We start from the raw sequence: 22,028 nt of genomic DNA, 5'->3' as shown, positions 1-22,028 counted from the left end.
GTCATTCATCCGCCACGACGTCTTTCTCCACGTAGACGGTGGCATGATCCGGAAGAGGCACCGATGTGAACCAATCAGAAAATGTGATTGTAAAACCTGTATTTAGTGTCGGAGCTGTAGTTGGACTGAAGCGTTGGGTTATTTCTCAACCGGGTGAAGGCGTCGGACATTTTATTGTTGGAAAACCTGCAATCTATAATATCTCTGTCATGCCTCCTTTTTTCACACCGATCCAGCCACACTTCCCAGCCGCTTGACCAGCAATCCCAAATCCCATCGAAAAATCACTAATTCTGATTCCACGTCACAAAGTCAAAGTCTTCACCACCTCAGAACAAACCAGAGGCACGGATCATACACTCTAGGCTGTATGGATGCCCCACGTACCTACAGCCTTTTCTGAAGATCATATCATTTTGTGGCATACAGATTGCAAACTGAATCCCATGTATGTCAGTGTGTGTCATGTCAGTGTCATGTCTGTCTTTGCCTACCAGTTTGTGAACTGGTAGGCAAAGAAAAAAATTCTTGACGTCTGAAAGTTACGCTTCTCGAACACTTATAGTATAACGCCATTGTGTGTGTGTGTGTGTGTGTGTGTGTGTGTGTATGGATGTGAGGAGCTCGTTCCAGTCGTTGACTCATTACAAAACGGGTGGCTTAAATCAAGCGATGTGATTGGTTCCCGACTTCCCAACTGTATATTGAGCGTATACACACAGATATGACGCCCTTTCAGTTTACAGAGTTCTTGAACTTAATAATAATAATAATAAATTTGTTGTTTATTTATATATAAAAGCAATTGCATAGTTCACTGAAGCCTAAAAAATATGTTGATTGCTGGAGAGGGTGGAAATGTTGTAAAGCAATAGGCACACGGTGAGTGAACTCGACAGTAGGCTACCGTCTCTAGCCTAGCCTTCTCCCACCGAAGGACGCTACGGTGTGTTGCATAGCAACCGCCGTACACTTTGCAGGCAGCCAGGAGGGACTACTTTTTTGTATTCGTTACATAACCGTTTTATAAAAGCAATAGATCACTTCAGTCAGTGAAATGTTCTCATTATGGCGTTCTCATTATGCCGCCCGCCGCCCCGCGCTGCGCGTCGGGACGGACAACGCCCCTTAACTGTGGTATAAGGAGCACATACCACAGCCTGTCGTGATCTATTGCTTAATTATAACACCTATACATGACGCAGGCACTAAAAAAAGTATCACACAATTACCGTGGGCCGTAACCATAGGGATAACATGCCCCCTCCTTCCTAGAACTCTCATTTATTCTTAAATCTCACGGTTTTCGAATTCCAGCTGAAACAGCGGAATTCTGTGGAACACTTACACAGTGTGTGTGTGTGTGTGTGTGTGTGTGTGTGTGTGTGTGTGTGTGTGTGTGTGTGTGTGTGTGTGTGTGTGTGTGTGTGTGTGTGTGTGTGTAAGGGGCTCGGTCTGGGCAGGGTTTTACTTTGATATCTTGTGTCCAGAGAGGGTTAAGCATTATTTCATATCTCATAGTGTTAAAGCTGATACCGGAGGTGGAATTAAACTTTTATTGAAAGTTGACAGAATTAAAAAAGCAGTTGATAGAATTAAAAATTCTCTTTATTCTCTCCAGAGCCGTTTTACTGTTGAATCTTAGCGGTGCAACGTTGCGGGCTCTGTGAAAGATAACCCACTCCCAATGTAGATTCTTATTTTCATGGGATTATACAGTAATTAAAACATACTTATGAATATTATATTCCATTTCCGTTCTGCAAGATGCCACTTAATTCCACACACTGCACCTTATGTCTCCCGGGCAGCAAAACAACTGCATGCTTCAGTTGACGGTGTAATTGCATGTGTAAGAGTGTAATGCCCTGTATTCCAATTCTCCTATTTGCAGAGAAAATGGGAAGTTTGCCATTCAAGAAAACATCACTGAAAAGGTCCACAAGGCCCGGCATAATGCATTCTAGGAATAGTTGAGTTCCTACTTGCTGCGCCAAAAATAACATGAAACAAGAATGTTGACAGGCTCACATATTGGCCCCAACTGAGTATCAGCACAATGAAAAAAATAACTGCTCAACAACTTTGGCCCAGCTGACGGATGGAGTGTGTGGACTCCTCGGGGGTGGAGGAATGTGATAATGAAAGCTAATCCGTTTCCATAATGCCGGCAGACATGTAGTGTGTGTGTCAGCGTGCACCAGAGCGGGGTTAAAGAAACATTCTTCCCGTTTCAAATGATATTAGAGACGAGGCCAAACAAATCCAGCGTGCCTTGTCAGCACACAAAGTGCTCGGTCAAGTCGTCTTTTGTTTAACATCGTATGTTATTGTTTTTAAATTGAAATGAGGTGTTACGGTCTCACGTAGGGCTGGGTGCTAATGCTATCAACGCCTTTTAGGTTTTCAAGGTTACACTGAAATGACTTCAGTTTGAGACGCATTTTGTATCAAACTTAAAACAATACAAAATGGATACAACACTTTACAATAATGAACCATTCATTAACATCAGTTAATGCAGTAATTAGCATTACAATTAAAAAGGTTAGCGTAGGCTAACCCTACGTTCTAGAAATCCTCATGTTCTAATGTTTTTCATGAAAACTAAGACATTTATGTGTGCATCATTTGATACAGTTATGTTAAGGGCTAACCCTTGACATAAACGACCTAACCCTAACCCTAACCCGCACACTAACCCCTATGCTAATGTTATATAATGATGCTCATTAATGCATTAACTAATGTAAATGAATGGTAAATTAAAGAAACCTTATTGTAAAGTATTACAAAAAACCTATAACATGTATTCAAATGGAAAAGGTGTACTCTGATCTGTAATATACAGTCCTGTCCTGTGTTGCTTAACCCGTGATCTCTTATTTCTCTTCTTTATCGAAAAAAATTCACCAAACATTCATCAGGTAACGTCACGTTACGGGGTATTCAATTATACATCCAGGTGGATTAAACACCACGCTAATGGCTAAAGGTTGTTTATTGCTTATTCGGTAAATCACCTGGCACAAATCAAATTAGGCAGAGGAGAGACATCTCTGGAGAATTTCCCCCCCCTCCCGTAATGGATGCTACTGCAGATGTCATTAGCTCCTTATCCGCAGTAAAAGCCTAGGCTTGCTACCAAATACAAAAACACACAGAATGCATTGATTAAGGCACATGCAGGTGGCGACAAGACCGGGTGCATTTACTGTACAGATCTGCAGTTTCTTTTAAAGGCCAATACCAAAACGGTCATTAAAACGCATATCTGCATTTACTGTATCTTTATTTAAAGGTGATGGACCCACCCAGTACCCTGGCTGGGTGCCCAGGTGCCCGGGTGCCCAGGTGCCCAGGTGCCCAGGTGCCCAGGTGCCCAGGTGCCCAGGTGCCCGGGGTGCTGGAGCCAGTGGGCCGGGAGAATGTTTTATTTTGTAGGGTGCGAGGGTTGGACCCTGTTATCCTAACCCAGCCCCTGCCTCCGCCTTGCTCTACTTTAACACAAAGTGCACTATAAATCAACCACTAGGACTGCTGCAAGCTGCCAGAGCGCCGACCTAGCCGGCACCATAGCCATGTATTAATGTAGTGCATGGATCATACTGCCAGGCCCGCGTAGATAACCGACAAGTCCCCACTCCTGCTGAATCGGGGCATCCCATAATTGACTGCCGAGGTTTATCGTTTGTACGGACGGCGTGGCGTGGCGTGTGTACGGCAGTGTTCACGTGAGCAGGAGAGTAATGATGGCCCCTGGAAGACGGTCAATAACGTCTTTCAAGACCATCTCTCACACGGGGGCGCTCACCACGTGCACACACTTCACACACACACACACACACACATCACGTTGGCTCGCGTGACTCCTCGCCGCCGTCTCTTCTGCTTTCTTTAGCGTAATCAGTCTAGCATTCATGGATTGCACAATGCTGCCGTATATTATTTTCCATAAGCACTAAGCCATACACCCATAGAGGGCTTTAATCTGTTATTACCTTTTTGCATAACTCTTCTTGAGTGGCTATTAAATCGTACTTTCAGGCTTCTATCCCTCTCGCTCTCTGGCTCTCTCTCTCTCTCTCTCTGGCTCTCTGGCTATCTGGCTCTCACTCTCTCTCGCTCTCTCTCTTTCTCTGTCTCTCTGGCTCTCTCTCTCTCTGGGTCCCTGGCTCTCTCTCTCTCTGTCTCTCTGGCTCTCTCTCTTTCTCTGTCTCTCTGGCTCTCACTCTCTCTGGCTCTCTGGCTATCTGGCTCTCTGGCTCTCTGGCTCTCACTCTCTCTCTCTTGGCCATTGCTTATTAGCAGCCCATCCCCCTGTGCTGGCCATTGGGCCGCGTGCAGAGGTTGAAGGTGTCATTGCAGGGGAACGGCCCTCCCGGTCATAACAGCCGTGTGAACTCTCGTTCATCTCTCTAGCATGGTCCTTGGTGCTCTGTGGTTGCCAGGCTGCGGTTTACAGAGTAGGCCGACACTTGCATGTCTCAATAAATAAACCGTTCGACTTAGCGTAGGTCCTGTTTGGTATGGTGCATAGCGTCAGCTTGATGAAGAATCGATGCCTTGATGGAACGGCCCAATAGCAAGACGGAGATCTTCTTATGGGAAGCCAATAATGATTTGTTTAATGTGACAGTGAGACTGGACATTGATTGGCTGGATGGGTAGCGACCCACCTTGGTTTAAAAGCTTGGGCACCCCTTGTGATCTAATGGGATGTGATGTGTCCACTTTGTCAAAAGACAAAACATCGCCAGGAACAATATGGATTCCTCCTCCAAGTCATCATGTATATTGGTCTTCGAGTATGTATACAAGAATGCAGTCACTTTGAACCACTTAAAGTTGTGCTGTGGGGTGATACAGGGTGATCTATGCCAAGTGGCCCATTGTATTCTAGATAAGCCTCTACCACGTTAGCCGGTAACTTCAGCTGCCGCATTATTTATTGCTTCCCAAATATTTACATTGGAGGTTCAATTCAATGGGCCTTTCAAGGGTATTTAGCAGACAGCGTTTATCCAGTACAGTACATTTGTCAAAAGAAGGAGAAACAACAATACATCGCTGTCGGTACAATAATGATTGTGCCACTCACAATTGCTAGGTTTACCCTATCCACGTATTCAGCGAAGATATACGTAGGATAGGATGCTACACGATGCAAAGTACTTTTTTGAAGTGCCAGGACGTACAAACATACAACATGCTCTCTTGGACAACCAACACACCATCACTGGCCAAGAACGTCCCAGCGGCGCCTCTAGCGCCCCCCCCCATCCATCACATGCTCCTTCTACAGCGGCACCATCGAGAGCATCACTGTGGGGTACGGGAGCTGCACTGCGTCCAACCGCAAAGACCCTGCAGCGCACAGTGAAGGCTGCTGGTCGGATCATCTTGTGTCCCACTCCCCCATTCCCTCCTGGACGTCTACGGAACCCCGCCTCACCCACAAAAGCAACCAGCATTGTGGCGGCTGACCCCAGCCTCCCCCCCCTCACACAGCCTCTCCAGCCTCCTGCCTCTCTGGGAGACGGTACTGCAGCCTCTGTGCCGTCTCCGCCAGGCTGGGAAACAGCTTTTTCCACACCCAGGCTGTCAGGAAGCTCAGCTCTCTCCCCTCTCTCCCTTCACTCCCCTCTGCCTCCACGGACTCTTGGACTCTGAAACCCGTCCTATTTGCCCCCAAGAAAGAACCCTGAAGCATTTACTTTTTTAACTTTATTGTGTATATATACCGTTTTGTATAACTGTTTTGTTTGGCCTGCCTTTGCATTATGTAAGGGATAATCACCGAGAGGCAGGGCAATAAACAGTTTGATATGCCCGGCTCGTGGATGGCTTAGCGGTAACCTTCCACGAGCCGGGCGTATCAAACTGTTTATTGCCCTGCCTTGAGGCGATTATCCCGTTTATTCTACTTCTTGCTTGCCAACCTAACAAAACAATTCAAATACTTTAATAATTATGCTTTTTCTTATTCATATTGCATGCTTATTAAATGTATACTCTGTTTGAGTTCATCTCCCTCAAAAAGTAGTCCCCTTTAGAACTACGGTGAGCTCAGCTGTAGCTAATTAGTTTCTATAGCAACCACACAAGGCTGCATCTGATCACTAGTTTAATAACCTAGTTGCCACATTGTATCTCGCTTGTGAAACTACGTATCGCCTGACCCTCCGATAGATTTCCGACACATTTTAGAAACTTTTTTAAACAAGGTTTATTTTTACAATGGACCTCACGTTTGAAATTTCTGTGATAGAAAAAAAAAAAATACAAGCGGCGTATTGATCTACTATTTGATGACGCTGTGCTCAGTCAGCAGCAAGTACGACCGACAAGTCAGCGGGCAACCTGCCGGGTTAATGCCCTCCTCCCAGCCAATCGGAATGAAGCATTCTTAAACAAAGTAGAATAATCTGAATTATTTTGCACTATTTAGAATTAATTTATTGTAAATATTACTTATTTTATTTCATTGTACCTAATCGTATCCTTTTCTACTTTTTGCACCGTGGGTCAGAGACAAACGCAATGCAGATTCCTCTATTTGTCTTGCACTTATTTTGGAATTGACAATAAAGCTGACTTAAAAAAATGCTCAGCACTAGAATAATGCATTTGTGGTAAGCCAGGTTCTTCTCCGAGTAACTTTCCGATAAGGAAAGGTAAACTAAAGCAGTGGTTTGCTTTTTTTTTTAACACAGGTTGCATCTTCTTCCAACTGCTCCTATAATGGATATAATAACCCGTTTTCTTATCAGGACTATGTGACCTAGACCCTTTTAAGTTCTGGTAACTGTTCCAAAAACCCCTTTCAGATGATCTTCAGCAGGTCCTTATTTTACAACCTAATTATGAAGAAACGAAAACTAATTATGAAACCGTTATCCAGATTGAGCTCACGGTCGGTGGTGCTTATTCTTAGTTAACTCTGTCCCGGCGTGTCCAGAGTCCTGTTCTTCTTCAAAGCCCCTTCTGCAGAAGCAGTGCCCGGGGCGTTGATGCCAAGCCCGGCCGCTTCTTTTTGCCTGCTGGCTGTGCTTTCAGAAGCCCCGTCCTGTCTCTCCACCTTCATAGGAGCAGCAGCGGTACCAGCGGAACCGTACAAAAAGAATAGACCATCAGTCAAACCAAAGCACATGTATTTCAAAGATATAAAAGAAAAAGAACACAGACATCTCAAAGGTTCTACTTCTTTAAATGTTCTCCCCCCCAGTGCACCAGGGTTGTGGGCGGGAGCGAGGCGTCTTCCCCATCACCCTGCAGCCGTCCTGCCGCGGCTGCCCTCTTACTGTCAGCCCCGCACAACGTCAGGGTTAATAGACACGACGGCCGTATGAACCGAGAACTGCCGTTTGCTGTGAGGAAGAAACTACAAAGATCAGCAAGAAGGAGCCCACTGTCTGCACGGGGGGACACAGGATGCTGTGTATATCTTTTAGCAAGATAAAATAAAGAGTGTCAAGAGTTCTTGGCCCAAGTTAGCTGTACACTTAATTGATGGGTAACTTTTGCAATGGGCTAAAAATAGAAAAACTGGCCTATATGCATTGGTGTGCCGGTGAAGCTGTGCGACACCTGGGGATTCCAGCTCCTTAAGATGGATTTGCCTCCTGCAGGTTCTTAACCTTGCATCACAACATCCTTCGGGGTCAAATTAGACTGTGTGGGTGCTAGATGGTAGATTGGTGTTCTCGAACGATCTCATCGCCTAATCACTCGTTTTTGGCCCCCGCCCCTCTCCCTCCCCAGGACCAATCAGCTGGTGAAGATCCTGTACTCGTTTGGCGTGTTCGTGAGCTTCGCCATCCAGTTCTTCGTGCCCGCGGAGATCCTGCTGCCCCCGCTGTGCGCCCGCCTGCCCGAGTCCTGGAGGGGCGTCTGCGAGATGCTGCTGCGAGGCCTGCTGGTCTGCCTGACACGTACGTACAACCTTCCCCCATTCTCTCGGTTTAACTCTTCGTCGTCACGCGCAACTTTAACGCGCTCTTCAAAGGGGTTTTATTCCTATTCGTCTTTTTCAGCTCTCTCCTTTTTTTTTTTTTTTTCTTTTCTCTCGCACACTTTCATCCAAAGCGTCCGAAACGCATCGAGCGGGGGTCTTTTTGAGGAGTGAACCCATGCCCCACGGCCTCTAAGGTGGTTCTCTGCTCCTCTTTTCTCTCTCTCTCGCTTCTTTCTCACTCTCGCTCTCTTGTGTCTTTTTTTCTTTAATGAAGCTGAGGAGGCATGGTGAATACAAATCTCTGCGTGACGTCCGACTTGGGCCTATCTGCTCAAGCAGTCTTGTGCTATTCCTGTTACTCTGAGGGTACGGGGGCTCGGGGGGGGGGGGGGGGAGATAATCGAGCTGCGGTTCTCCCCCCCCGTAGAGAGTCCCAACGCCACCGCCGCGCTGATAGCTTTTTTTAATGAGCGCACATCAATGTTTGTGTTTTTTTTGAACGTCTTCGTGAAAGTATTTTGATTCGTGAATTATTTTGTAGGTTGTGGTTTTTCGCCGTTTCATCAACATTTCATCATATTTCCTTGAAAATGAATTCATTATGTAACTGGTGGATGCGGAGCTGTGCAGTGGCACAGTGTGTCATGGACCACATGGTTTGAGTCACAATATTAGATGTTTTTTTCAAATAGCTACTCTCCTAAAACGCTATAAACAATAGCATTGAATTATCGCTACACCGTGCGAGGCGGTCATCCGTCTTGTGTCTTTATGTCTACACAGAGATGGGCATACATATTTTAGCATACAGACCCAATTGGTGATGTTCAGTAAGCTGTCCACGATTTGACACAAAAGTCACTTAACATATAGAGCCCTGGAAAACCAGCTTGTGTTAGCAAGCCTGTAGCCCTTTTTAAAAAAATCCAACCATTTTTGAGGACGGTAGGGGACCTGCTGTCGCCTGCAGGAAGGAAGGAAGGAAGGAAGGAAGGAAGGAAGCAAGGAAGGCTTGAAGGAAGAAGGTTGTGGAAGTTTTTCACTGTAAGGGTAATCATCTCTCTGTTTGACACTCGCAATATTTTCGATGTTTCGAAGGCGCTTGCCGGGACCGGGCGTTTCCCTCCTGAAGCTCATTGCCCTTGTTTATTTGTTTACACATTTCTCTTTCTTTTCTCCACTGCTCTCATCGTTCCTTTATTTTTTCTTTACTTTGCGTTGCTTTTTTCCCCCCCTTCCTGATGCTTCTCTAGTGATGAGAAATGTTTTAATTGGATAATGGTGGAGTAGGCTAATGGAAAAGGAAGCTCATGAATTGCATGACTGAGTAAAAAGGGCACAGCACATTAGTACTCCATGCATCTCCCTCGCTCTCCCCGTCTCTCTCTCTCTCTCTCTCTCTCTCTCTCTCTCTCTCTCTCTCTCTCTCTCTCTCTCTCTCTCTCTCTCTCTCTCTCTCTCTCTCTCTCTTGCTCACTTCGGGGTGCCCGGGACGAACGCTGTCGCAGAGTCCCCCGGAGGGCTGTGTGTGTCAGGCAGACACAAGTGTGGCATACCAAACATGGGTGGGGGCAGCGAGGTGCTTTGGTGCTAAAACGCAGCTAGCATGTTCTCTTATCTGCACCCACCCAACGGCCGCTCATTAGCTCAGGAGGTAGAGCGGGTCGGCTGGTAACCACAAGGTTGCTGGTTCGATCCCCGGCGACCTCCTAGCTCGAGTGTCGCGGTGTCCCTGAGCGAGACGGCTCGCGCTAATGCCTCCTGATGGGCTGGCGTGGCCGTGTGGCCGACTCCGCCGTCGGTGTGTGAATGTGTGCATGTGTGTACTGTGTCTGTCAACACTGTAAAGCGTTTTGGATAAAAGCGCTATATAAATGAGGACCATTTACCAACAGCCCTGTGTTCAGGGCCAGACCGGTCAGGACCCTACAGTGAAAGAACCATTTTTTTTTATTGCTTTCTATTTGATGCAGTTCCAACTGATTTTCTCTCCCCCTTCCCAAAAGTACTCCATGCTCCATCAAATCATTCTTCATTCGTCAGTGAAAAAATGTAATCAGTTGATCAATACCCCCTCCTCCCCCCCCCCCCCCCCCACCACATGAGAGGGGTTGAGATGTTTGAGCAATAGTCATTTAATTCCTTGGAACCGTCTCGTGCATCCCGAGACATTCCATTGCGTTAGCGGTGATGGATGGATTTACATTGTGGGAGCGAAACAGTGCCAGATCTTATGTAATTGGGGATTTGTTTTTGTCCTTAAAAACCATCTTCTGGTTAAATTGAATTGGTCGCTGAACCGTACCACCCACAAGGCGATACATGAACATAAATATTTGTCTACCTGACTTTAATCGTGCGTGGCCTTATTAATGAGGTTCTTAAGCAGAGCGAGCCTCCAAGGAACTGTAATATTGGAACATATCCCCCGCCAACTGCATGCTTATAGCCTGACTACCCATTTGTCCTCTGAATCTCTCTTGTCATCCTCCTTGGCTTTCAGCCCTCTCCTTTTTAATGAAAGGCATCTGTCTGTGCTCAGACAAACTCCACGAGGAAGGGACTCTAAGCGAAGCTAAGTCTCAGGGAATTTGTCATAATTGAGTTTGTGCTGATGAATGAGTTTCCCGGAGAGCACCGACCGTTTCCCGCTCCTGTCTGGTTTTTACACCTGCGTATCATCTCCCTCTCCTCTGATGCCGTTATCTATTGTATAACATACATTTATAATGAAATAATGCTATCTTATTCATAGCCCGTATTGGTGAATTAGTTGGTCTCTTTTCTTTTGGTAAGCACTGATGGGATTTCTATAATGGAAGTTGAATTGTCCCTGCCGCATTCATGACATGACGTAGTATAATTGGATACCTGTGCAGTGCCCATTCAAAGCGTGCTTGTTGTGAACGGGCTGATTGCTTGGCCTCCTGTATCGCTGCTTGCAGCTTCTGGAGAGGCTCTCATCGAAACAACCTCCATCTTGGGGTCCTCATATAGCGACACACAGACAACACAGAGAGTCCTCTAATTAAAGTGGAATATTGAGAGCAAAAAAAAAAAAAAAAGGGTGAGTCTTCTGTTACGTTTGCCTTCCCGGTCGGCAAGCCGAGCAGACGAGTCCCTTCAAATGAGTTGTTTATGCACATCCTGTGGCCCCCATTGTGCTGAGCGTACTTAACTTAACGCCTTTGTGCAAGGGGAGCGTTCAGTTATCTTTTCAATCATTGCCTCGTAGTTGTGTGTATGTATGCAATTTAATGACGTCTGGAAGTGTGTGCATGCATTTTGGACTTGTGTTCGACTCTGACACACACACACACACACACACACACACGAACATGAACACGAACACGAACACGAACCCACACACACACACACACACACACACACACACACACAAACACGAACACGCACACACGCACACGCACACACACACACACACACACACACACACACACACACACGAACCCACACACACACACACACACACACACACACACACACACACACACACACACACACACACACACACACACACCTATACCTGCTTTCCTCCCCTTACTTTATTTTCATGGAGGAAAGTAATCACAGTTCCGGTGTCCCACTGGTGAAATGAGGCTTCCCAGCGCTCGTTAACTGTTTTTTAAACAAGGTTTGTGAAAAACAACCTGCGGATGAGGGATGGGTTGTTTACGCTCCCTATCGCTCCCGAACCAAGCGGCAATACGGCCAGCGTTTGTCCCCCATTAACCCCCCTGGCCCTCTCCGTGCAACACATCAAAAAGGGGTGTGCGTGTTTCTAGTGAAGCGGGCTAAGCGGCCCCGGGACGCCTGGTCAGGGATTAAAGCGCTACCTGTGAATACTGAACTCCTTCTCACTTTCATTCTTTGTATTTTTGGTTGCTCCTCACCTGGAGCCCGTTTACGTTCATAAACACAGATGTTACCGTGCTGAGGTTAAACCAATGGGGTTGTTGTTGTGGTACTAATTTACTTTACGTACTATAATAATTATGGTGTGGCACTGTTTGCTACTTGCTTATTATTTGTAGTCAATCTATAGTCTATTGCAATGACCTAAATTTTTTGTTTATAAGCAATTTTTTGGATACCATAAGGTGGTTTCTTTTTGCCATTATTTTCAGTTATAACTTGTTATACACTACCATACAAAGGTTTGGGGTCACTAAGAAATATCCTTATTTTTTACTATTACTCTAAAAAATGACTATTATTTTTTACTACTATTCTAGCTGGAAACAGCTGGTTTGTAATGGAGGATCTACACAGAGGATCCACACATCTGGCACATTGTTTAGCTAATTGTGTTAAGAGGTTAATTGATGATTAGAAAACCCTTGCAATTATCTTAGCACAGCTAAAATCTGTTGAGTTTTCATGGAAAAACTGAAACTTTTGAACGATAGTGTATGTAAAATTCAAATCTTGAGGTGAATGGACTGAAGGATCATTTCTGATATATTGCATTGTAAAGCCCAGGTAAAATCAGGAACAGATATCTAAACCTCCTGGCCTTCCTCTGTGCCCATTCAGAGATAGTTAGTAGGATTTTATTCTGATGTGATTGCTAGGAGCTGCGTCTATATTTTATGCAACGACCAATTGGCACCCAGCAGGAAATCCATGTCTGGCCACTTTGTCTTTATGGTCGCCCATCAAGGAAACACGCTCGGCTCAGCTACCTGGGGCCGCTTACGTGCAGTTCGATGTTCAACGTCCTAATGATGGAGGACTGCTGTGTGGATTTTTCGAGATGTGACAAGTAAGTAGAAGAAATCTGGCCTTAAGGAATATAAATAAAGGCACATTTTAAAGTGCAACCGGCAATGTAGAGTCCAAGGGACGTTGGTTAAATTGGGCTTGGGGTCTGTAAGTAATCTATTAAGTAATGCGCACTGGAGATGTTTTTTTAAATTTTTTTTACCTCTTTTACATCTGTCGACCGATACCCTAAAGAGACCTTTTAATTCCAGCTAAAGAGTTTGGATTTACAGCAAACTGGCCCCAAGCTTTGAGGCCCGTTTTATTGCTTCAGTGTGCGGGGCGCTTTTCTTCGCTCACAAAACCAAACTACGCGGCCAATCCTCCCAATACGTTGTCCTTTAAGTGCACCTGCTTTCTCCCTGCCGTCGTCTGTCTGCTGCCGGTTCATCATGACACCACTTGACCCGGCATACCACGTTAGTGGTCAAACAGCGCCTGCAAACACAAGGCCCTGGCAGTGTATCACCCGTCCTCCCAACAGCTCCACTGGTTACCAGTCAAGTCACGCATCACCTACAAAATTCTCCTGCTCACCTCCAAATCTCTCCATGGACTCTCACCGCAATACCTCACGGATCTCCTCTCACCCCTACAGCCCCTACAGTCACCCTCTCTCTGCGGTCCTCTGACAAGGACCTGCGGGCTGTCCCCCCCTCAGTAGATGGAACACACTATGGAACAGCCTACCACTCCACACCCACTCTGCCCCATCCCTGCCCAGGTTTGAAAAACACCTCAAAACACTTACTATGACCCCTAACCCTTCCCTTCCCCGCTCCCCTTTTTTGTCAAGCGACCTTGGGTATCTTGAAAGGCACTATAAAAACCCAAGTTATTATTATTATTATTATTATTATTAGTGTGTTTAAGCTGCCGTTACAACCTTGCATCTTTGTGATTTCTAACATTTATTCAGATGGAATCGTGGCTACATGCTATGGCCAGCATAGCATGTAGGGTAGTGTACGTTTAACTGTCAAACACGCTTTCCTAATGGTTCAACTTGCTAGAATCTACATGGTTACAACCTCACCTCCTCCACAGCTGAATGTCAGTTTTAACATTTTAACCAATTATAGCATAACATGTTTCCACTCTCCATCTCATGACGCACAGCCAGCAAGCGGCTTGTTATGTCACCTTTTTTTCTTTTTTTCCCGCACCCCATCCAATCCTGGAGATTCGTCCTACATCTCTTCCCAGTGCTTGATATCCGGTTTTCCTTGCTATATTACCGCTTTAGGAGACAGTCTGCATGCGATTTCACGCTGCAACTCCCGGCCCGCGTGGGATGATTAAATACTGCTGTCTCTTTAGTACAGTTGGCTCCGGTTTGATCTTGCTTTGCGTGTCAGGTCTCTGGCAATGTGTTTGTGTGTGTGTGTGTGTGTGTGTTGTGTCAGCAGCAGGCCTACAGTATTTAGAACTCCACAACATCGCACACAAGATAAGCATTTATATATATATATATATATATACTGTATATATATATATATATATATATATATATATATATGTTATATGCATATTTTTGATTTTCCTGATCCCTTGTCAAACCTAGACGTTGCATGTCATGGTTTTTGCCTCACCTGCAGCCCCTCGATTGCTGGGAACATTCACAAGGAACCTTATGTCCTTATGAATTCAGCCCTTTTCATGAAGTTCAATCCTGTTTATTGAAATTGAACATTGGTGTCGCTGTCGTAAAATGGTGGTTGCGGTTGTGCAGCTGGTAGACCAGTGGAAATGAGACCCTAAAGGTTCTGAGTTTACTGTTTGAGCGAAGGTTCAGTGTCAGAAGTAGGTGATATTAAATCACATTATTCATTGTCATTTGGACAATGAATATGAATCAATTTTGACGTTTTCAGCTGTCATAAAACATTTATTTTGTTGTACAAAGTCACTTGGGGAAAGCCGCACAATGACAAATATGAAAAAGATAAAAATTAAACATTGAATGTCAGGGTTAGATATAGATATAAATAAAAAACATAATATCACTGGCCAGATGAGCCGCTGGCTTCAGCATAGATATATCCTTCTTCTCAGTAGTCTAAAGGTGTGTTCACACCGCACTTCGCCCCGCGACACGTTTCAATGTTAAGTGAACGTGTAGACGCGAATCGGGCGAATCTTTTTTTCGCCGATACGCGCGACAAGATTTGATTGACAGCGCGAAATTTTTCCTCGTGAACGGCGAGCGCGTTCACGTGGATTCGCGCCGCGAATAATTCGCCCCGCGAATAAAGTTAAAATATTTCAACTTCTTCGCGGCATTCGCGTTGAAACAGCCAATCAGCGTTCACTCCCTGTGGGTAACGTGGGTGAAGTAACGTAAAACAGCCAATCAGCGTTCACTCCCTGGGTGACGTCACGTAACAGCCAATCAGTTCACTCCCTGGGTGAAGTAACGTAAAACAGCCAATCACCGTTCAACCGTTCAGTGAACCGCAGCTTGGAGGAGAAAGTGATTGTTGCCGTTTGCGACTCCCGCTCTATATCTACATATAATATATAAATATCTATATCATATAATATATACGATATATATAATATCACGGCACAAAGCGGTGTGCGCCTCCGGATTATATTATTAACCCATAAACGACGGGCTCTCCCTCTTCCACAACAGACACACATCTCGGCCATGGTTGATGAGAATGGCATGAATGACCGTTGCCAGGCAAAAAAAAAATTCGCCCCGCGAATGCACACAAAAATGCACAGCGACAGATTATGATTTGTCGCGCGGCAACATTCGCCTATTCGCGCGAATAGGCGAAATGGGACAAAGTGCGGTGTGAACACACAGTCAGCGTTCCTCCTTACCCTGTGTCATAGTGCATGCATTCAGTCAGGGAGGTAAACACACGCATACTAATGCGCCGCAGTTCTCCGGGTGAACAAAAACTCGCACTCTTCCCTCCATGGAAAGATCTTTTCAAATGTTTTTTTTTCCACATGCAGTTTTGTAATCAATTAGACTCTATAAGGGGACTCCGTGAAGAGTTAGTTATAGTTTGAGTGGAACCCTATGTCAGTTCGAAATCGCTCGCTCACAAAAAGTGAAAAAAGCACCTTGTAAAAGCTTTTGCCTCGTGATGTCTGAGTTTCTCGGAAAGGCACTCAGACGATCACGGCGAAAAAACGCCACCTGTGTTCGCAGCAGAGTGAAACGATCACAAAGTGTTTTTCCAAATTGAGGTCTACAGCTGACGCCCATATCGGTAACAGTGACAAATTACATTCATTACTATGTTGACTATCAAAAGGAGATATTACCCACGTTTAACACCATTGTGGACCATTGTGCCGCGTCGGAACGAATAAACGTCAGGAATTATTATTATTCCCAGGCTAGAGCCGTCGAGCTTGGTGCGATTAAAGACATTTTCTTCTCCTGCAAAACGTTTAATTGGTTCATACAGTAATATGTACATGCCTCATTCAGCTCCATGATTAGTATTTAATAATGTATAACTATCTAATCACACGCTGTTACCGTGGCCGTGTTCACACCGATCTCGTCATCTCACGTGAACGCACCATCACCCACCCCTAGTCAGGGGTCTCCTCCTGTCTGCTGGCTGCCCTACTCTCTGGCTGGCTGGTGGCTGTCCATGGTGCTGGAGCAGGCAGCAGGCTGACAGTGAGCAGGCTCATTGGCAGCAGCCTGCTCAGCCACACGGAGCCACACCAGCAGACACACACAGCTCACTGTGTCTGCTGGTGTGCTTAAAAGGGCTGACCGATGGCAAGGGGTGATTTTTCTAGGCCTTGCTTGTGTGGTTATGTCTGCGTGTTTAAAAGGCGGTTGCCCGAGGTGACTTTCTTCTCATCGCTGTGTATCTGTGTTTGTTTATCAGACTGGGTGAGGGATGATGGCTCCTTGCTGCCGTGTGTGTGTGTGTGTGTGTACGTGTGTGTGTGTACGTGTGTGTGTGTGTGTGCGTGTGTGTGTGTGTTTAGGAGGCTGGGGTACAGTTTACTGCTGACCGTTTTTTTAGTCCATGTGTGCGTGTTGGTGAGCACGATGAGCATAATATCACCAGCGTGCACCAGAGCGCATTTCCATGCTTCTGTCTCATGATTGAGAAGCAGCAACATTTCTCCAGTCCGTGGCAGTTCACCCGTAGGGTGAAGGTACATACATATATATATGTATCTTCATTCAGGATGAAGTCCTCTCACTGTCAGTGTTTCCAGTAGACTGTAATTACTGCTCATTGTGCTAAAGAGAAAGTGATTGCAGAGCTCAGAGGAGCCAGGCCGCGGGGCACTGCTCTGTCATCAAGGGCTGACAACGTGGGCTTTGTGAGGCGCCATGGCCGACAAGCAGCACACACTTCTTCATTTAGTGTTGCACCAGTTATCCCCACTTCCTTTAGGTCAGGGAAGGATCTGGGTTGTCCCCTGGTGTTGTTGGTGGCTTCCTTTCTCACAGTAAAGTTTCATGTTGTTGTGATCACACGAACACGCACGCACAAACACGCACGCACGCACGCACACACTAACGAACATACACACACGTTATGTTGCTGTCAACACAGCAACACAATTGGTGTACACTCTCTACAAATGTCATTGTTATCTAATCTGGTCTTCATCTTGTTATTGCGGTTTAGGAGCCTTCAGCGAGAGACTGAATAGTTATTCTTTTTAACCAGAGCTGTCACAGACAAAGCACATTATTAAGAGTGCATGGTGGGCAGAAATGGAACAGATTACTTTAATCGATATAAAGCTAATACAGGTGCATGCTTCTCATTATTCGACCACAACTCTCACCGACAGTGACAAGTACCAGAAAAAATAGACCTCATTGTTTACTGAATAACATTCTGTGCAGTAATATGTAACGTAACCAAAGTGAATGCAATATAGCTAGCAATGGTTTACTTAAGCCTTCACAGTAAGAAAGAATGTAATCATTGGCAATCAATCAAAAGACAACGCAATGAATGGGGGACAAATTGAATTATTTGTGCATAACACCGATGCCTTTATCGATTGACTGATTATCCCCAGTTTTTCAATTACCATTGATGCTACATTAGCATTTATTACACAAGGCCTTTTCAAAACCTCTTTTTATCAACATCCTTCCAATCTCGGCCAATCATTTCTGGCATTTTAAGCATAATCACGTAAAACAGCTTAAATTCCAATGGAGCATGACCTCTATGATTTGCCCCCTGCTTAAAATATCAGCATTTTATACTATTGTCAAATGAGATGTGTGTCCATTCATGTCAAACATCTATTATATTGCATGAAACCCTGTAAATACATAACTATTAACATAGAAATGATTTAGCCTAGAATACGAATAGGAAAAACACAATACTTTTATTGTAGTGTTGGTCTTATAAAATGGCTGTGTAAGCCACTTTCGTGTCTCTGATCAATGAGATAGATAACTTATGCTTTCATCTGAGGAATAGTTATGTCTTCTGTAAGCCACACCATGCCCATGTATAATTAATTGGGTACACCTTGATTTGGAACGGGTGTGTGTGTGTGTGCGTGTGTGTGTGTGTGTGTGTGTGTGTCGGGTGGGCACATGGAGAAGAAGTGTGGCGGCGGGGGATGGGGGGGGGGGTTAATCAAAAGCACATTGTTGCTGTAGGACATGGCTGTGTTACGCAAATAATTATTCTATTAGTGTACGCTGCGCTGCCTAATCAGCTTGCCGTGATCTCGCTTGTTAGGCCCATTAGGTGCTTGCATATCGACAACATGTGTAAACCTTCGGAGCCCCGGGGGGGGGGTGCTTCCACTGTAGGGATAAAGAACCTCAGACGACGGAGGTGCCTCAGACGACTCGTGTGCTCAGGAAAAGGTCAAGGGATCGGAAATTCTTGTGAGGTGGGGGGGGGGGGCTGCTTCTAGTCCAGGATCAGTGGTGTTGGTTGATCACACGGCTCTTAGGACCAACCAACACATTCAGCACATTCAGCACCTTCTGTCCCGTAAGTCATGGGATCAGGGGTTGAACAACCCCAGATATGCACACTATTTGGCGCATTTCCCACCTCAGCGTACGCTTCGGACCCAGCACGCCTCAGCCCAGTAGCGAGGGTGCGGTATAGCCCCAGCTCGGTTACGTGTCGCGTTTCCACCGTCGCCAGCACCCTTATGGTAGGGCGGAGGTTTAAGCCGGACGGCGATAGCCACGGCAGCTACCCTGCTTATGAATCCAAGGAAAAAGAAGAACGCGCACAATGAACAAAGAGCAGCAATGTAGGACGTCCAAGAAGGACAACTAACTTTTGCACGACATATTCGTCCATAAACGAAGCTTTCGCCGTTGTCCTGAAATACCTTGTGGGTACTGTGTTTGTTTGTTATTATCCCCTTGTCGCGCAAAAAGGATGATTTCTGTCTACCAATCAACGGACGGCGTGTGTAGCTCAAACTTGCCGGGACCCTTTCAGGCGTCTCAGTACCCCAACGGAGGAGTAGTACTGCGAGACGAGAACGGCTCAATAACGGCTCAGTCCGGGTCACGCCCACTTTTGGCGGTGGAAACGCGACCCGTGCCGCACCTTTTGCAGACTGAACCGACCCGCACCCTGCGGTGGAAAAATGCGCCATATGTGCTTTCAGCAGCCCCTACCCCACCAACCAAAGGGCCAAAAGGTTCAGGTCTCTCTGCTATATAAAATGAAACCTCGCTGACCTTTTCCTCACACTTTCACGGTACCTGGTGTTGTTCAGCTGTGTGGAGGACCGAGAATCGAGACCAATCCTCGCCGAGCTCCTCTTGCATTATAATCCTCTCGCAGTGTCTGGTGAGTTTGACTCAAGAGACAAACTTTAAGTGTACACTGTCAGCATGGAGAGGGAGTTCATTTGAAGTATCATGTAAATGTCAAAGTCTGCCTCCTCCTCCGTTTTTTCGATTGCGATGCTGACGCCCACTCCCGAGAGCATGTCCAAAAGTCCCCTTACTCCCATAATTAAAACTACTGCTTGACAACTTTGACCCTGCAGCCATGAAATTTGTGCCGGTTCCGTATTACTACCCCCTCTCCTCCCCCTCCCTGCTGATTGACTGTGCTATACCACACGACCCCAGCAGGCTTTATTGACTTTCAATGCTCTTATTCCTTTAAATAATGAATGCTTTTCGGATAGAGGTAATTAAGGTTGCGGGTTCTTTACTTGGTATTCAGACCATTGGACGTTTTCATTTGGAGCTTGTCTTTATCTTTGCTTGACTGCTTGCCAACTCAACCAGCGGTGGACGATATGGGCAAAAATTATATCCTGATATTTGTTGTCATTTTTGACAATGCCGATATGAGACGATATTCTTCAGCCGTTATTAAAAATGCGTTTTTGGACATACAAAGTCACTTGGATCAGTTAACCTAAATACAATTGACTTCTCTTTTGTAAATTAAAAGGGGAAAATATACATATTAGACTCACAAACAAATGAAAAATAAACAGCTTTAAACATTACAAACAATTAAAACGCACTGTAATGTCTTTAAAAGCCACCTATATTCACGTATGGTTAGCATTCCATACTCCTACAACAGTGACATGTTTCGCAGGCTACAACCATAAAATTGACCATGGTGCGATTTCAAATGAATGCCGCTTTTTCGCAATAAACCGAAACAACATTGTTTGTGTACATTCCGATTCAGCACCATGATCTTGTATTATGTTATTGACATTGGGAAAAAAATCACAATTGATTAAAGTGCCAAGTGAATAAAAAAATAAATAATAATAAATATCATTTTCCCCCATTTATCACTTGGCATATTGAGGCGTAGGCCTACTCCATAATGCAATTTGACATTTCGTGGACACGTTAATATCAATGGCATATGATGATGTATCGCCCTTCCCTATTGCCAACATGTCATGTCCATGTCTGGTCATGTTTCAAAAGAAAGGTCCAACATCCATTCACTTCCCTGTGTCTTGTCTCCATCGCTCAAGAGTATACAGCATATGGTTTTTGATCTTTGTCTGTTTTTGTTCATGTGGCATTCTTTCACAACCCACCAAGATAGCAGACTTGGCATTCGACAAAGTACAACAGCAAAAGGCCTGAAACACCTAGCAAACGCACAATTACGGATGTTTAAAATGAACATTCGCCACCTTTCAATATTGGTAAAGTCTAAGTTGTTTTCTCTGTAACGGCTTGGATACAATACAAATGAAATACCTTAAAAAAATATATATCCCTAGAAACATGGTGGGGGTGGGGGCAGCATGGAGAGACTAAAGGCCTACAACAACAATTTTCACTTTAAATTGGATTTTGTGGGAACACGCCCTAACGCTCTATCAACCTCCTCTATCCAGCCCATGTGCGAGAAGGCTTGTGTCCAGAGCACAGAGAGAGAGAGAGAGAGAGAGAGAGAGAGAGAGAGAGAGAGAGAGAGAGAGAGAGAGAGAGAGAGAGAGAGAGAGAGAGAGAGAGAGAGAGAGAGAGAGAGAGAGAGAGAGAGAGAGAGAGAGAGAGAGAGAGAGAGAGAGAGAGAGAGAGAGAGCAAGAGCAAAATTTATGATGAGATTGAAAAGCCTCCCGGGCAACCTGCAAATACATTTGCCAGTTGTGGTAACTGTTCAAAATAATTACAGATAGAAATATTACAGCCAATTCAGCCACCTCCTGCAGCTGCCCAGTACGGCAGTACGGCAGTACGGGCCTCATTACCCAGGCCTCGCGTCCCGCCAGAAGCCTGCGATGAATGGTCGCAGGAGTACAGCGCAAGCCCTCTGGCCATGTGCTCTGCCCTTAGATGTACAGCATATAAACAACATGCATATTTTTGTAATGCTGCTTGCTGTCAAAAGTTTCAGTGCAACATAGCATAGCATCACAAACAAAAAATGAACACTGTTAGGACATTAATGCAAAAAAAAACAAAAAACTGTTTATCTTCTGACATGGAAACTGACTTTAAACGGACGATCACATTTAACTCTGGTTAAATGAGCCTATTGGTACATGGAAACACACAATGCCCCTTTTATCTGCTGGCAGCGTCTGCAACGGAATGGTGACCCTTTGTGATTGGGGATGGATGATAAAGCAGGGCCCGGTACACGGGCAGTAAAACGACATGTACACCAATGCATCGGATCCAAGGCACACACAGAGACAAAGACTGATGTACTGCCATTTGATACTGGAAATGAGTCAAACAGCTTTTTGCTTGATGAAACCATCTGCAAATGGACACACAACTGCCCGACACACTTATAATGTGTTATGCAAATAAGGGCGCGTTGCAGGGCCTGTTTCTTT

General features: G+C 45.3%; 1 protein-coding gene across 1 annotated transcript in view; it reads left to right on the top strand.

Moving 5' to 3' along the window:
• The window catches only part of slc36a4 (solute carrier family 36 member 4), a gene marked incomplete at its 3' end in the record, with an annotated part of 92,649 nt that overhangs the window by 26,673 nt on the left and 43,948 nt on the right, over positions 1 to 22,028 (top strand). Inside the window, exon 10 of the mRNA XM_084466440.1 lies at positions 7,765 to 7,934. Coding sequence (XP_084322566.1) covers positions 7,765 to 7,934 — 170 coding nt within the window. The remainder of the gene's footprint in view (positions 1 to 7,764; positions 7,935 to 22,028) is intronic.

This window comes from Micromesistius poutassou (genome assembly GCF_964030765.1).
Source record: "Micromesistius poutassou genome assembly, chromosome: 4".
NCBI classification, from domain to species: Eukaryota; Metazoa; Chordata; class Actinopteri; order Gadiformes; family Gadidae; genus Micromesistius; species Micromesistius poutassou.
The sequence above is the reverse complement of the archived record's forward strand: the minus strand, read 5'-3'. Positions and strand labels throughout refer to the sequence as shown.